The sequence below is a fragment of the Eurytemora carolleeae genome, unplaced genomic scaffold (assembly GCF_000591075.1).
Source record: "Eurytemora carolleeae unplaced genomic scaffold, Eaff_2.0 scaffold368, whole genome shotgun sequence".
Lineage (NCBI taxonomy): Eukaryota > Metazoa > Arthropoda > Copepoda > Calanoida > Temoridae > Eurytemora > Eurytemora carolleeae.
In genome coordinates, this window is record NW_019396263.1 from 265,524 (window position 1) to 283,758 (window position 18,235).

At 32.8% G+C, this 18,235-nt stretch overlaps 1 protein-coding gene across 2 annotated transcripts; it reads left to right on the forward strand.

Annotated features, from left to right (window-relative positions):
• Positions 1–1,774: 1,774 nt before the first annotated feature.
• LOC111699641 (tektin-3) lies at positions 1,775–17,781 on the forward strand. 2 transcript variants are annotated; one of them, XM_023470361.1, is made up of 17 exons: positions 1,776–1,912; positions 2,406–2,485; positions 3,476–3,550; positions 3,781–3,881; positions 4,460–4,544; positions 5,571–5,633; positions 6,054–6,171; positions 6,529–6,674; positions 6,916–7,053; positions 7,494–7,617; positions 8,457–8,526; positions 11,146–11,267; positions 12,495–12,595; positions 13,573–13,681; positions 15,248–15,316; positions 15,935–16,066; positions 17,465–17,781. In XM_023470361.1, exons 2-16 carry the CDS (start codon positions 2,412–2,414, stop codon positions 16,064–16,066), a joined length of 1,527 nt encoding a protein of 508 aa, XP_023326129.1. In that variant the 5' UTR covers positions 1,776–1,912; positions 2,406–2,411; the 3' UTR covers positions 17,465–17,781. The 2 variants fall into 2 exon arrangements, with proteins under 2 accessions (XP_023326130.1, XP_023326129.1); XM_023470362.1 differs by lacking the exons at positions 13,573–13,681; positions 15,248–15,316; positions 15,935–16,066; positions 17,465–17,781 and adding an exon at positions 13,459–13,502 and having other exon boundaries at positions 1,775–1,912.
• Positions 17,782–18,235: the final 454 nt, after the last annotated feature.

The following is an 18,235-nucleotide window of genomic DNA, read 5'->3' on the forward strand; positions in this document are numbered from 1 at the left end:
AAACTTTTAAAAAATTTATTTTGTAAACGTAATAAAAATATATTTTGTAATGAAGCAAAAACTGAGTATGAAAGATATACGGTTTGTTAATATAGATAAAAGCTAATCCGTAATTTTGTAAAGATGGGGGTTTTTAGGGGGGCACAAAATCTTCTATAGGGGGTAAACAAATATAAATTTCGACGCGCTGACGGGTGCGTAAATTGCCCCCCTCACAATAAAGCTCTCATACGCCTATGATAATATAGATGTATTTTGTAACATGTAAAAATAATAAAAATGTATTTTGTAGCTGGTAAACACAATAAAAATTATATTTTGTATTCTGTATACAGGTAAATATTAAATGAATTAAGGGTTAAATAAGTTATTGACGTGACAGGTTAAAAATACATAGTTTACGTAAACAAGTTTTCTGAGTGGAACTAAGTTTTATTGAGGGAAACATCAAGGGAATAATGTAATTAGTGGGAATACAGAAAGGTCGAAAGAACATGAGACACTGGATTTCATTGAATCTCGTTTTTAAATAAAACTTTTGAGTTCTACATTATTCCAAATTTTTCTGTCATCTTATAAAATATTGGTATAGTGTCCGTATATGGAAACCACTTTAACAACTTCAGGGTGTAGGGACACTATTTATAAACTGCAGAGTATTTATAAACTGCAGAGTGTAGGGAACCACTTATAAACTCCAGGGTGTAGGGAACCATTTATAAACTATAGGGTGTAGGGAACCATTTATAAACTTCAGGGTGTAGGGAACCATTTATAAACTATAGATTGTAGGGAATCATTTAAAAACTGCAGGGAACCATTTACTAAATTCAGGAGTTTTTCATAAATTAGATGATGTAATGGTACAATTTATAAACTGCAGGGTATATATATTATATATGGATACCATTTATAAATTAGAAGTTGTATTGATACTATTTTAGAAATTTGTATTTGATTTGATTATTATTTGAAGAATGGCTATAAACTCCTTTTTTTGTGTGTTTTTTTACTTTTTAACTAATGTTGTAAAGTAAGAAACCACATTTAAACAAACCAAAAAAGACGACTTCTAACGATTTTTTTTCTCCAAATGGAGAACCTGTCTGCTAAGAATGTACTAAAATTATATGTCCTGTCTCTTATTCCCCCTATTTTGTCAACAGAATAAACTTTTTTGTTAAAAATAGTTTTGTAAGTCTCCAAGGGCCTGTAGGGTAGGATTGAAGGGCCTGGGTTGGCTTGAAGGGTCTGGGTTGACTTGAAGGGCCTGGATTGACTTTAAGGGCCAAATAGTCTGGTTTGGCTTGAAGGGCCTGGGTTGGCTTGAAGGGTCTGGGTTGGCTTGAAGGGCCTGGGTTGGCACGAAGGTCCTGGGTTGACTTGAAGGGCCTGGATTGACTTGAAGGGCCAAATAGTCTGGGTTGGCTTGAAGGGCCTGGGTTGGCTTGAAGGGCCTGGGTTGGCATGTAGGGCCTGGGTTGGCATGAAGGACCTGGGTTGAATTAAAGGGCCTGGGTTGGCATGTAGGGCCTGGTTTGGCATGAAGGACCTGGGTTGACTTAAAGGTTCTGGGTCGGCTTAAAGGGCCTAGGTTGGGCTTGAAGGGCCTGGGTTGGCATGTAGGGCCTGGGTTGACTTAAAAGTTCTGGGTTGACATGAAGGGCCTGGGTTGGCATGAAGGGCCTGGGTTGGCCTTGTGATTGGATTGTAAGTTAAAGTTCTCCAATTTACTGGATATCCTTGACAAACTTCAGATATTCCCCTCTGCAGTAATAATCAGGCCATTCAGGCAGTCAGGCATTCAGGCAGTCAATACTAGGCCTTAGGGCCAGGAGCATGCAGAACAGCTCCACCCATACAAATTTAGCTATTGACACGCCTCTCAACCTATCACCCCCTGCAGCATAAGGAACCAGACTATAAAATAAAAATTAGCATAAGACTTAAAAAAGAGTACATTGCAATTTACCACATTTTTTTGGTTTTTTCGTCATTTCATGGAAAGTCAATTTATGATGGGTAATTAGCAGACAAGAAAATCACTCTATTGATAGGACATTTCATAGAAGGACATTTCATAGTAGGACATTTCATAGTAGGACATTTCATAGTAGGACATTTCATAGCAGGATATTTTATTGCGGGGCATTTCATAGCAAGAGATAAATCTGTGTTCTTATATCGTAAATAAAAGAGTACAGCATATCAAAAAAGATTATTTTGGATAAAAAACATAATTTACCCTATCCATGAAAAATCTACTTTGTCTATGAAATGTCCTATTTATAAAATGTCCTATCTTTAGAAATGTCCCAAAAGTTAGCGACTTTTAGGACAAAAAAGTTTTTAATTAGCCATACCTGAAAGTTTTAAACAATGGATAAATGTTTTGGTTAAATTAGCGCAGTATGATGTTGTCTAACGTATCCACCTATCAACATGATTTCAACGGAACCCCGCCGGCCAACATCAGGAGGCCTAGGTTGTAAGATTAAAACAGTACAAAATAATAACATTATACTCTTGTTTTCACATTCCCACCAATCGAATAGTAACAGAATGTGAGACCATATTTTCAACCAATCAGAAACTTTCTTTCCTTGCAGTGCTTCAAAAGTAGCATTCACATTAATTTTTAAAAGAATTTTCAAGTCTTTCTTCTCTGGTTTTGTTTGATGAGATTTAAAAATATTTTTTAACTTTATTTAAGAAGGGATTGTTTGTAAAATATCAATTTTTAGAATTATAAAAACACAAACGTTACAAGAAACCTAGTTTTAAATCTAATTGAACCATTTCACACAAAAGTAAATATCTTCTGCAGCTGAACAGCTTTGGGCAGCAGCAAAGCGTTAGCGTTGTGATCTTAATTCCGAAAATTTGTAGGGATTACAAGGGACCAAGGATTGTAAGGCAAGGAAAGTTATTTTAGAAGTGTACACATCTTTTGTACTGCAGTGTACTGTCTCTAGGCGGTAGTGTAAACACAAGACGGATGTCGAAGCCTGAAATGGGATCCATCTTTCACTTAAAAAATCGATTATGTGAATTATCAAAATTTTCAAAATGTAATGCTTTTAACCTCCTCGGATACTAAACGAACACTGATGCATCTATTCTTGTTTACAAATTCCGCCCAAAGAGAACTGGTTTCAATATGTACGCAGAGTATACACGACCGCAATAAACTTTCCTTGCCTTACATTCTTGCAAGGAACTATAAGCGTAATTCCAAGTGAATATCCATGCAAAGATTGGAATGTCCGATTCACGGCGGTACCCTTAATAGCATTGTCTGATTAAGTATGAATCAGATATCTTCCACAATATTTATCATATAAAGGTTTCAAGGATAACGTTGTGAATCAGACATTACCATCTTTACATTTAGGGTCTTTCTAGAAATTACGCTTACAGTCCCTTTCAGCGTATTTTGAATAGGTCAACAATCCCTTGAACTTTGTCTGTTAAGATCCTACTCTGAGAACCGTGGTGGAGGAGGAGGAGGTGGTGTAACTGGTGTAACTGTAGACGGTAGAGTTCGCAGGTATGGTTGTGAATTGGTTTGAGTAGTTTTTCAAAACTGTATTCTGTTAAAGTTCACTTTTATTAAACTTTTCAATATTTTTCATCTAAAACAAATACTCTGCCAGGGTAATATGTGTTCGAATAAACAATATTGAAAACATTTGCTCTTCTTACATTATGATAAATTTTGACCCTGATATAGGCTATAAAAAGATCCAAAAACAAACCAACTATATACAATATGCCTAGGATGTCTGGAGCCTACTCCAAACCTATGCCCTGGGCAGGAGGAGGGGCTACTAAACCACCGATGGCGAACAACTATCTGGACAGCCATGGGCTCAATGCAGGTCTGAATTGTAAATCAATTTATGTGATAATATTGTAGTGTTGTAGTGCAGTGCTATACAAGTAGCACCAGACCTTCTTGATTAAGTTATGTGAGGCTCTGGCGCCACTCTGCATATAGCAATGTGAGAAGAGAGTGTGTGACTCACCAGTGCAGTGCTACAAACAGAGTAGCACCCGACCTTCTTACTTAGATTATGTGAGGGTCTGCATGGCGCTACTCTGCATATAGCACTGGTGAGAATGCACATTATCATCCGAAAGGTGCTACGACGAGTAAGTAGATTTAAAGCAGTGTAGTTGACCATAGGGAAAAATCTGAAGACAAGTAGCTCTCCTTCTTATTCTGTGATGATGTTACAGAGATGGCATCTTATGAGCAAGAGAGTCGAGAAGTAGTTTGATTAGGTCCGGAGTGCCGCCAAGATAAAATTGAATCAATTCTCCATGCTTTCATCTGATCCTGGCGGCACTAGAACTAAATTTAAATCAGGCAGACCAGTTAAACTACTTTTCTTCATTAATTAATTCCAACCTCAATGAGAATTGATTTCAGACATATTTAATTTTGTATTTTAAGGTCTGGGGAACTCTGGTTATACTAACTACCCTAGTGTGGTAAACACTGCACCAATGCAGGCTGCTAGAATGGCAAACTATACTAGGTAAAGAAGTACAGAGCTGGGAACTGTTCTGTTGGATACTTATAATCCCGATAACTTGATCTTGATATCCACTGTGGGCACTTTCAATTTGAGGATCAATGCTAAATCTCTTCATTTCAGTTATTCTTCCAGAGTACGCTTACCATGGATATCGAATAAACATTAAACTAATCTGCAGATTAAGAAAAGATCGAGATCAAGCATTGATTTCCATATTCACAATGCAAGAGTTCCCAGCTAGCTCAGGGCAGCCATTTCTAAATGTTTAACTTTTTATTTTCTGTGACGTCTGACCTTAACATTTTGTATTTGACATCAAATAAACATTTCAGAATTACTAACATATTATGTAGGCATGTCTTATTTGGGCATAACTGCCTGCCTAAGTGCCTAAGTGCCTGAAATTTATTACAGATACCTGAAAAATGTTATCATATCTTAACAAAATGCTATCCTTTATGCAATATATTTCCTTACTGTGTGCTTTTGACAAAACACTGGCTTGTAGTTAGTGGAAGTAAGGAATTAAGTCCTTGCCACAACTCGATTTTTGTCTGGAACCCAATGGCGAAGACCTTAGATATTTCAAACTATAAATTGCGTTACATCAAATATTCTGAGATTGATTTATCATAGGTTTACATCATTATGGGTTGCAAAGATATATATCATTAGACAATTAGAGTTTGTGGCAACAACTAAATTCCTTTGTTTACAAACAAATAGTGTCCTATTTTTTATCACACAAAAGTTGTAGCTTGTGCATTTCCAGGTTGATTTGAATTTATTTTTCTGCAGTGGGACCAAAAAAAATGCAAAATAGGTAGATGACATAAGTCTGAAGTCATGATTTTAAGTAAACATATAACACAGCAACTGTGCAGTGTACACTGACCCATTTTCCTTAATCTGAGTTGATTTTCAAACTACGAAAACAATATCAAATGCACATAAGATTGATTAAATGTCGTCTTACTATTCCACAGTTTTATAAATACTCTTTATGAACCCAATTTTCTATGACAGGTTTTCACCGTCTGATTGGTCGGCCTCCAACATAGATCATTACAACTCAGCAGATGCCAGCAGGAACCTATACCAGTAAACTTATACTCTGGAAAGGAACTAATAATCACAGCCATGCGAGTTCTAATTTTTCTTTCTTTTTAGAACTTAATTTCAACTATGAGGTCTGTTAGATCAAATAGTTTAAGAAATGAATTTACCACAAATTCTTATTTTCTAATCCCTATATCGGAGCAACCCAAAGTTATACGATAATCGTTTCTTTAACCCATTTCTAATTTGTCAGAGTTAAGAAATCAGTCAAATAAGAGATTAATAAAATTTCCAACTGAGATAATATCTTAAATAATCTATGAAACTAACCCACACAAATTCAAAAGTTTTTTATTAGGACATCAAGTTAAACTGTGAAGTAATTAGTTCTCATAAAAAAACCCGATTTACATTCGTTAAAAAAAGTTTAATGTTGGTTGGTGCTTCCAGGAACCAGAGTGAGAGAGTAAGAAATGAGGCGATTAGGTTAATTCGTGAGAGAGATGATAAGACGGTGATGACTCAGAGGGATGCCGATAGAAGGATCGGAGAACGTCTTCACGATGAGGTTTGCAATGCATTTAGAGCAGCATTTTCTCATTGCGTATTTTAAATAATTGATAATTCTTTTTAAAATTCACTATGAAGGATTCTCATGCTTAAATTACAATATTTTTGTTCTTAGTGGTCGTATTTCTAAGCGTTCATTAGATTCCATTTAAGTTTTATGAATTATTTCTATCAAAATGGATATTTGACGCTACACTTTTGTTCTGTAATTCTAAAAGAACCAATTTATTGATTCAATGCTTCCATATATGTATATCAATACAACACTGTCGAGACATAATGTATCAGTGTTTGACAGGTCAAACTGTCATTTTCAATATTTCGAACACAACGATAGATTTCTGATCATTTCTAGACATTCTGGAGATCAGAGGTGCAGACCGAGTTGGAGAGGAATATCAATGAGACGCATCAGCTGGAGGCTATGAGGAAGAATCTAGAGAGAGCTCTTGCAGAAACTGAAGGCCCCATGAGAGTCAACTCAGAGTGCATTTATAACAGGTTAAAAGAAATGACGTCCATTTTAGGGAAAGAAGATTGATATTTTTACTTGCAGATTTTTGTAGCAAAGACAAAGAAGAAAATAGTTAAAATTTTAAATGTTTCCAGATTTGAAGCACAGATAAAGAATTAAATGGTACCAATGTGCATTCCACTCTTGACATGGGGGTCACTTGAACTTGAAATTAAACTTTTTCTTTTTAAGAAATAAACATTTTTTAAATGAAAAATTTGAATTCAGGGAGGGGAGGAAAGGAATTGATGTTGTGAATGATAATGTTGAGAACTCTCTGATGAGAGAGGTGGATAATATCAAGGCCTGCCAGGACCGGATGAAGAGGACTTTGGAGCAAGTTAACCATCAATTGGGAGTTAATAGGTAATAAAAAAACATTTTAAAAAACAGAAAACTTTTAAAACATTGCAAAAAGTTTACCTTATTGTGTTCTTATTGTGGAAAGATGTTAACCATTCAGATTTCATCCAAGTTGTTGAGGTTTTATCAGAAAATTCTATCAAAGTTTTTAAGAATCGATCAAAATTTTTGAAATTTGATCAAAGTTAAATGTCATTCTATCAAAATTTTTGAGATTAGATCAAAGTTTTCGGGAATTCGATCAACATTTTAAGAAAGACGTAACTCACATTAACCAAGTAGAAGCAAAACGTACAAATCATGCCACTCAGAATAGACCTGCGATATTCCTACTTTAACAGTTTCCAATAAGTGGAAGAGTCTTTTAATGTTTTCAATATGTTGAACACAATAAATGTGTAGATGTGTATACGCTGGACATAATTACTCTTCAACTTGTTTAGGAATGCCCGTCATCAACTAGAGAGAGATCTGGCAAACAAGGATCATAGCATCAATATCGATCATACCTGCCACAACCTTATGAACACCAGTAGAGCCATTAATCTTCATGGAGGAATAGAAAAGGTTACATTAATATCAATCTTCATTGAGGAATAGAAAAGCTGTTACATTAATATTAATCTTCATGGAGGAATAGAAAAGGTTTCATTAATATTAATCTTCATGGAGGAATACAAGAGGCTTAATTATCAATAATCTTTATTGAGGAATAGATAGGGTCCAATTATCATTAATCTTCATGGAGGAATAGATCAGGTCTAATTATCATTAATCTTCATGGAGGAATAGATAAGGTCTAATTATCATTAATCTTCATGGAGGAATAGATAAGGTCTAATTATCATTAATCTTCATGGAGGAATAGATCAGGTCTAATTATCATTAATCTTCATGGAGGAATAGATAAGGTCTAATTATCATTAATCTTCATGGAGGAATAGATCAGGTCTAATTATCATTAATCTTCATGGAGGAATACAAGAGGTCTAATTATCATTAATCTTCATGGAGGAATAGATAAGGTCTAATTATCATTAATCTTCATGGAGATATAGATAAGGTCTAATTATCATTAATCTTCATGGAGATATAGATAAGGTTTAATTGTCATAAATCTTTGCGGCAGAAAAGATTAGGTTCAATTACCATTAATTATAATTCACATTAAATAAGTTTTATAATTAATTAATAAATGATAATGAGTAAAGAGACATGAGGCTAAAACTTTTTGTCAGGATAGCGATGAGCCACATCGACTGAACTCGATTCAACAGTGTTAACTTTTAAACTGAAAGCTTTAAGTTTAACTCTGGGAATACCGGCAAATCCAGTTCATTTAGAATAGTTTCTAAGAAAGGGCCATCGACTGAGCGCGTTTTGAACCGACTAAAACATTTTTGTAGGTTGATCCGAATGTGAGTATTCCTGAAACATGGGCAGACTTCAGCAATAGGAATATCCAGACATCACAATGTAAGTGATATTTTGGCTAATAATATTTCAAAAGCCATAATTTTTGAATCATTCTTTACAATTACTGCACTAAATTAATTTGCATGAAAATAACTTAATTGCAGTAAACAATTTGCTATTTTTTGTTTGTGTTGCAGTAACTGATATATTGGAGTTCTTATATGGAATTTATACTCTGATTGTATTTTGTTTGCCACGTAATATATCAATTTTGTGGAACATCTTTTTTATGCCAAATGCGTATCAATGTATAGAGATATTTTTTTTTTCGAATTCCTCAAAAAGTTTTGTTACACTATGATAAAAGATTTTAGTTTTTCCAATTATACCATAATTATTTTCTTGATTTTAGCATTTTGATAACCATTTCTAAAAAAATAATCAGTTTGATCAGATTTCTATTTTGTATTCTGCTAGATGTTTTGGTAGGTTGAACACAATGATAGAATTTCTTTTAATAATAAACATGTTGTTATTGCAATGAAATATATAAATATTTGCCACAGTTTCTTGAGATTTATTATTATTTCTGATTACTGCGGACTATTATGGCAGTTAATATAAAGGAATTCCCTCGAACTATTATGGCGGTTAATATAAAGGAATTCCCTCAGGATTTAGGAAACAAGGTTAGTTGGGAACACGACCAGATTCACTCTTGAAAATTTTCCAAAGAACATTATTTTTGTGACTTCTATTGAAAGAAAAGTATTTTAAGATTTTGATAATAAGAATTTTGGAGTAGATTTAACCCTTTTATTCATTATTCACATTAATTTATTACTAACAATGAAAACCAACAATTACCAGTAATGCATCATAATTAATTTCTGATGACTTTTCGGTTGCCATGTCTGAATTTTCTGAATGTTCTTTGACAGAAATTCACTTATTCATATATATTTGTTTGTTTGTTTGCATCCAATAATCGTCAAAATACACAATTTTTTATTGTAGAACCTCATATGAGATCTAAATCAAAAAATCAAAATCTAAAAAATGCTTTTATATCACCAAAAGAGGAAAATCTGTCAAACCATTTGAAGGAGTGAAATCTTTGCCACAAATTCAAATTTTCTAACCTAATTTTGTATAAACCTTCGATTTTTTTCAAACTTTGATTATTTGATCCGACAGAATTCATGTTTTGAAATATCTAAAGTTGTAAAGATCTCGTAATCAGAAAATTAGATTGTGTGGCAAAGAGTCAATTTCTTTGTTATTTCCAAGATTTGCAGATCTGACAGAATTCATATCTTAAAATATCAAAAGTATATACGACATTTGGTGTAAAGATCTCGTAATTAGAAAATCAAATTTGTTATTTCCATTGTTTGCAGATATATCAGCAACACACGATTAATTAAAAGAAGGGCGCGAAACGCTCTCTTGAGAAACTATTTACTCATTTTTTCCTGGATAGTTTAAAGGGACCAAGATAATCACAATAAATCAATCAATCAATCTGAAGACCTCCAGTTGAATAAAATATAAAGGTTTTCACCAAATAGAATTCAAGTTAAGTGTCTGTTCTCAGGGAATTCATTATATTCCCCCCCCCCCCCGAAACACCTGCAGGGAATTTTATATTAGGGGTAGGGAAAACAAGGACAAATATGAATTTGTCTAGGATAAAATATCGTAAACAACTTGTGAAGGAGTTTGTTTGTAAAGAAGCATGCTCATTGCTCCTGGTTGTAAGCAATTTAATTTTGAGAGTTTTATGAAATTTTGATTTATTTTTGCAGTAAGAATACACACTGAAATAATTTTTACTGTATTTGTCAAACTAAACAAAAAAAGCATTATACAGCATTATAAGGGTTGTATAATGTTTTATAGATTTTCTCATTAAAACTTATAAAGAAACCGCAATCCTAATACTTTGTTTTTGGTTGCAATATTTATCGGCCTGGAATCGACATAACTTCCAAAGTAAAACCTTGCTTGCACAGTCAGGCAGAGTGTTTGCAAACCCTGGAAGATTGTTTGCAAATCCTGGCAGGAATTGACAGTCAACTTAATCCTGGTTTGGTGTAGGGGCGTAAATAGGGATGATGGATCAATAAAAAAATGGTTAAAAGTCAAAAAGTCAAAACATTATACATAATGTACGTAGGCTAAGGAATTAGGTATATAAACTATAAATTTAGGAAAGTTTGGCAACAGAACTTACAAACAATGTAGTTAAGATTACAGGTATTAAGACAAATGTTTCACGTGACCCTCCAGGCTCCAAGTGGCACGCCTGATTCCCAAAAGCACCCAAAGCTATGTTTGATCAGGAATGAATTAGATAACCATGTTTTTTTCTATGAAAATTGATTTCTTTTACCTCAGGTCCTGTTGTAATGAAATTTGTCTCGCGGTTAAAACCATTTTGTCCATACGTACATAATAAGGCTCATATATAATATAAAAGCTATAGCGGGCCAACAGTCTGCACCAAATTAGCTGAATTATCTAAAGAAGACCCAAGGGTACCAGAAACCCTAAGGGGTAACATTTGTTTCAAAATTGTTTTTTGAAGTGTTTTTAAAATTTCACTGGCAACGCAGGGCACTTAAGATATTTGGTGAATATTCAAAAAACTTTATTTTCAATTTTTAAATTGTTCAGCTGCCCGATCTGCTAGTCAGAGGTTGAGGGCTGAGGTAGATAACCTCATTACTCAATGTGCTAATGAGATGTGGTCTCACTGGAGTAATACAAACATGTCCTTCCAGCAGAGAATTACGGAGGTAAATACAAACATATCCTTCCAGCAGAGAATTACGGAGGTAAATACAAACATGTCCTTCCAACAGAGAATTACGGAGGTAAATACAAACATATCCTTCCAGCAGAGAATTACGGAGGTAAATACAAACATGTCCTTCCAGCAGAGAATTACGGAGGTAAATACAAACATGTCCTTCCAGCAGAGAATTACGGAGGTAAATACAAACATATCCTTCCAACAGAGAATTACAGAGGTAAATACAAACATATCCTTCCAACAGAGAATTACGGAGGTAAATACAAACATATCCTTCCAACAGAGAATTACAGAGGTAAATACAAACATTTCCTTCCAACAGAGAATTACCATGGTCCGTACAGTTACGAGTTACCCACAAAGGGTGAGACTGTAAAGACGACTGGCAACTTTTCAAATATGACGAATTTTTGTTTTGATTAAATCTTCTGTCTTGAATTTGTCTTTAAATGGTTTATTAAATGATTTTGCAAAAGAAAAAGAAGTTTATGATTTCAGGTGATCATAAATATAAGGAAACAGTCAGTATTAGATTCCGTACAGTCGTCTCTGAAGTCTCATCTTTTATGGGTAACCCTGTAAATCCCTTCTTTTCATGAGATTGTCTTCATAGTTTCATGATACTTACTTTCTGGAGAATACATGAAATCACCTGTATAGAAGCAATTGAGTAGAAATTAATTTGAAGCGACAAATTAAATTCCAAAAGTTGTTGTTAAAGCTGTTGACACAACTGATTTTCATTATACAGGGTTACCTAGTGATGAGACGTCAGAGACAACTGTCCGGAATTTATATTGCCTGTTTCCTTAAATTTATGAATTTTTGCAATTCTATAAACATTTTTCCTTTCTTGAAATAAGCCATTTAAAGACCACAATCAAGGCAGAAGACTTTTTTCGAACTTGGAATCATCATTTTTATATCCCCTTTGTGGGTAACAATACAAAAATAATATTTTTTATTTTGGTGCAGACATAATTTTTATATGGATGATTAGATAAAGATTCATGCTTCACCCAGATTTTATCTAAATGATCTTTTTGACTTTGTAAAGAAAAGTAATGCCTTTAAGAAAAAAAATCCCATTAAAATTTTTTTTTTGGATTAAATTGATAAGTTTTTATTAAAGAAAGATGCTACAGCTTAAAACTGGTGAATTCTAGTTTCCATAAAAAAAATCTATTTTTTATTTTTTTTATTTTTCCAGACCAACGATGCACACAACAAACTACAATCTCATCTTAGCAAAACAATGCAAGAGATCTACGATCAAGAAAAACATATTGAGCATCTCAAGAAAGCAATCAGGTGACATCAAATCTTTAAACGAATTATGTTTTACGTTAAAGTATAGAGTAAATTGCAGCGACCATTGAAATCTTGCATGTTTTCAACAATAACTTCTTTGTGAGCTATTTTGAGAAGGTTTTGATTTTCTAATATATAACCAGATAAAGGAATTGAGTTTTTGCCACAAACTCAAATATTCTGATCCCAATATCTGTGCAACCAGATGGTGCAAACCTTTGATATTTCAAACTTAGATTATTCTATCTATAAGTATTAACAGTTTGAAATATCTAAGGTCTACGACATTGGGTTGCAAAGATATAGAGAATAGAAAATCAGAGTTTGTGGCAAAAACTCAACTCCTTTGCATTTCTAATATTTATACGTAAAAGTCTCAGTCTCATAAGTTTTACCCTTCATTGAATCATCTTCATTTTTGCATGCAATATGCATCTCCTCCTCCCTCCCCCTCCCCTCTCTTTTAAATTGAAGATATACCCCTCACCGCTGTACATGTGAGTCATTCCCCTTGTTGCATTTTACTAAGTTTATTCACAATTTATTCTTGGGGCTACTGTTTCTGTTTAAAAGGAGTAAATGGTAAAATACTGCTTTAATTTTGTGTTAGAGCGTGCACATCTTGGTTTGCAGTGTTAGAAAGGTGGTTATTATAGATATTTGGTAAAAATGTGATCGAAAATAGCGCTAAATGGATAGAAAAATTATATCGACCCAGTAATTGCATGTACCGGAACCGGTCGGACTCAGCTGTACCGTACATTCTGGATTTTATCTGGGTAAAAATAACTGTATACTCTCTAGGGACAAGCTGGGCGCCTCCAGAAGGTTTAGCTGAGTGAATATAATTGTGTACTCTCTAGGGACAAGGGACCCCCCCTGAAGGTTTAGCTGAGTGAATATAATTGTGTACTCTCTAGGGACAAGGGACCCCCCCTGAAGGTTTAGCTGAGTGAATATAATTGTGTACTCTCTAGGGACAAGGGACCCCCCCTGAAGGTTGCTCAGACCAGGTTGGAGGCAAGATCTCATCGGCCTGATATAGAACTCTGCAGGGATCCTCCTCATCATAGGCTGGTAGAAGAGGTAATCAATCAATTAATCAATAATTCATCAATTTTGGATTTAATCTTGTAATAGAAAAATTGAAAATAAAATTTGCCTTTTTCCATGTTAAATGCACTTTTAAAATTGACAAAACAGTTCAATGATTTAGTTTTTTTTTTAAATAATTGAAGTTCAGGTAGGGGCGTATTCAGGAATTTGTTCAGGGGGCTAACATTTTTTCTTTCTAGGGGGGGGGGGGCTCAGCAACCAATGCGGCACAAAAACTATGGGAAACCATAGATTTCGCTGATCAAGGGGGAGGGGGTTGAACCTTTATAGACAACCCCCGAGTACGCGTCTGAGTTTGGATTCAAAAAGTTTACTAATATAAATTTCAGATACTACATACTACTTGTTTGCGCATACTTTTGAATTTGAATGCATCCTTGATTTATTTTGATGTAAAAGAAGTATGTTTATATCTTTTGTTTCAATAGTTAAACTTTTTCATCCAGAGTTGAACTCTCTGTATCTAATTCAATTTCTTCTACCTATTCATTAACTCCGACCTTAGATAGATTTGTCAAAATGTTTAAAAGATCAACGAATCATATGTTTTAAAATCAACCGAAAAGCATTTATGAAACCTTTTTCTTTTATCAATTTTGAATTAAAGAAAAGTGTTGGTTTCGTGTTTTCTCTGCAAAATCTAAATGGAAAAATGACTTGCAAAATCTAATATTTGTTTATCCCACCAAAAGCTTTGCAAAAACGATTTGCTAAACAGGAAGGCATTGTTTTTGGCCTATTTTTGATAGACAGATAGATTACTGCAAAAATAGCTTTTGCACTAGCTGTGTCAAGGGTCAATGATCCATTTCTTTAAACTTTCAAATTTTAAAATTACGATAATTTAAAGGGACTGTTAAGGAAAAATGAAAGGAGATAAAGGCTAAAACCCAAACAAGAGTCCTATAACTGTTCATAAAGCTACATAGCATGACCTAGTCCTTGGCTTGTTCAGTCGACTCGAACCCCCTTTAATTCCAACCAGGATTATCTCTGGAACAAGGATTGAACCGGGACCGAGGGAGGGGAACCAACTCAGCGCGTTATGAACAGATTTAAGATTTAAAAGTTTTGACCTTGGGTTTGATTAAACTCAATATATCTCTATATTTGATAAAACTCTATGTTTGATTAAACTCTATATCTCTATATGTTTGATTAAACTAGATATCTCTCTATGTTTGATTAAACTCGATAACCCTTTATGTTTGATTAAACTCAATATCTCTCTATGTTGATTAAACTCGATATCTCTCTATGTTTGATTAAACTCAATATCTATCTAGGGACAAGGGACCCCCCCTGAAGGTTTAGCTGAGTGAATATAATTGTGTACTCTCTAGGGACAAGGGACCCNTCGATATCTCTCTATGTTTGATTAAATTCGATATCTCTCTATGTTTGATGAAACTTGATATCTCTCTATGTATGATTAAACTCAATATCTCTCTATGTTTGATGAAACTCGATATCCCTCTATGTTTGATTAAATTCGATATCTCTCTATGTTTGATTAAACTATATATCTCTCTATAGGTTGGACAGATCCAGGAGAGTATTGATCTATTAAACAGGAAACTTAATGAAGCAGAGATGTCTCATCAGGTATTAAACCTAACATTATGGTACAAATAACTAATGACAGAATAGAAATCCCGAAGATTTTGCTACAAATAGCTAATGACAGTATAGAAACCCCACCAACATTATTTTACAAATATCTAATGTGCAGACTAGAAGTGAACCCCTTCATGATATCTCGTAGAATTTTTAGAATTATTAATCATTTGTATTTGTGAAACAAACAACTGTTGTTATTTATAAACTACTCCTACATATAAATACAAAATAAAATGTAAAATAATTTCATGTATTTATGTTTTCAAGAAAGCAAATGGACCAAAATATACATTTTGTATTATCCGCAAGCTTTAACCCCCAAAATTGGCACAAAAAACAACCCAGGTGTACTTTTTGCAATCCAAATTTAGAGGTTTGCGATGCTCTCTTTGTTGAATAATGTGGAAACTAATGTAATTTTTCTAGATTTAAAGTGTTTAATTCTGATAATTCTTATGTTTTTCTGCAATAGAAATGCGCAAGTCATTTTTGTGACGAAAACACAATTAGAAATTATCAGTTTATTTTATTATAAACATGGATATTAAATTCATAAATTCATCATAAATTATTAACATTATTAAAACATTATTTAATTGTTAGAACCTGCTGCAGAACAAGGCTAGACTCGAGCATGATTTAAAGATAAAATCAAATTCACTTTTCATCGATCGGGAGAAGTGTCTTTCCATCAGAAAGTCTTTCCCTGTCGTATCCCTCGCTACAAAGCTTTAGGTATATTTTCGAATTTGTTTTAAAGATTTTTAATGTGATACTTAATTATCTCTTACTTACATATTTTGTACATATATTACATATACATATATAATAACAGTTTTAGATGACTTAGGACAACTCAGGAACTAGTTTTAATGTAAACAGACAGCTGTTAGCAAACCTTGGTTGCCCAGACCCGGCCTTTCTACCTGGAATTTTGGATCGTGTATCTTTGTTATTGTTTTTACACAATAAAAGGAACAGAGTCTTTGTCACAAACTCAAATTTCCTAATCCTGATTGCAACCTGATGGAGTAAACCTTTGATATTTTAAACTTAGATTATTTGATCTAACAGACGGCTTAGTTTAAAATATCTAAGGTCTACGACAAATTGTGTTGCAAAGATATAGGGATTAGAAAATCAGAGTTTGTTGCAAAGAACTCAATTCCTTTGTTTAAGAACTGTCCTGATACAACACATTTAAACATAAACAAAACTCATGAATCCTTCCTAGTTCTCATTTTAATGTATTTTTTAATGGTATTTATGATTTTTATCATGTTTTCTCTGATTAAAGTTCTAATTTTAATTATCTATTAATCTTATTATTTTCTAATAATATATACTTTTTTATTATAATTCGCATTTTTGTTTTTATGTTTAGAAAATAACAATCAAACTTTGAGTTAACCTTTTTTACACTTTAGTTTTGTTACTTTGAAGTTTCAAGGCCAAAGCCAAACAATTAAATTATCGAAAATAATGAAATGAAAATAAATTTCAACATTATTAAAAATATGTGAAGTATTAAATATAAAAAGTCATCCAAATTATGAATCTTTTTAAAACACAGTTTTAAGCAAAATGTAGTATGCTGATTTTACAATATTCTTACGTTTTTCATTTCGTATAGATAGACTAAATTATTAAAACTAGATTTTAAAGATCTGGAATTTGATTTTTTTTAAAGTTTCAATTTTTTTTAAATATTGCTGAATATGTATTATCTAAAATATTTAATTGAAGATTTGATTTTTTTATTTTAATTTTTTGATTAAAGATTCTATTTTATTATTTGAATTATTTGATTGTAGATTCTATTTTATTATTTGAATTATTTAATCGAAGATTCTATTTCATTATTTGAATTATTTGATTGAAATTTCTTTTTTATTATTTGAATTATTTGATTAAAGATTCTATTTTATTATTTGAATTATTTGATTGAAGATTCTATTTTATTATTTGAATTATTTGATTGAAGATTCTATTTTATATTTGAATTATTTGATTGAAGATTCTATTTTATTATTTGAATTATTTGATTGAAGATTCTATTTTATTATTTGAATTATTTGATTGAAGATTCTATTTTATTATTTGAATTATTTGATTGAGGATTCTATTATTTAGATTGAGTAATGGTGGCAGAAGAGAAGAGAAGTAAAAAGAAGAAAAATATAAGACCATGGATATAATTTGATAGTTGTTCGTGCAGCGTTCGAATTTAAAAAGAAAAAATCTAAAAATTATTCTCTCACAAGGGATTTTCTCGAAGCTGTCACGCTAGTTAAATATTAGGTGTTTGTTTAGTTATTAAGGGAAATGTTTCATCACAAAGTTGTAATTATACATTGGAATTAGTAAAAATTTATTATATGTATATGTTAAAGTTATGTTTGAATTGTATAGTGTTTAAGGGCCGCTTAGGAATAAAGTATTGTATTGTATTTTTTTTTTCTCATTAACCTTTAATAAAAAGAAAAAGGTATACATACATGTTCAATGGCATGCAAGAGAAAAATTTCGTACTTTAAATAATAAAAAATATTATTTATAAACAAATTTATAAACGATCATCCCAAAAAACTTACATGCATGTCGATCTAACTCATGGCGGTACATTGAAAAGTAGAAGTGAAAAAACTTCCGCAAAAATTCTGTAAAAATTTAGCTTTTTCTGAATGCTGGAAGATAGTAGCAGCATATTTTTTTGCTCCGGCCCACCGGAGCCGGAGCTAGATGAAACGGAGTAAGAATTATTCACGCAACCTCCCACCGGAGAATATTTTAAAACATGCTATTTAACATTCACGCAACCTCCCATCAGAGGATTTCTTTTAAACAACTTATCAATAGGAAAGATGGTGACTGATTTACTCTCATACCATGAACTAACCAATT

Coding starts and splice junctions, on each gene's coding strand:
- LOC111699641 (XM_023470361.1), top strand. CDS start 2,412: ATGATGTTGTCTAACGTATCCACCTATCAACATGATTTCAACGGAACC. Junction 3,551..3,780: donor GTAGACGGTAGAGTTCGCAG/GTATGGTTGTGA, acceptor CAATATGCCTAG/GATGTCTGGAGCCTACTCCA. Junction 7,054..7,493: donor CATCAATTGGGAGTTAATAG/GTAATAAAAAAA, acceptor CAACTTGTTTAG/GAATGCCCGTCATCAACTAG.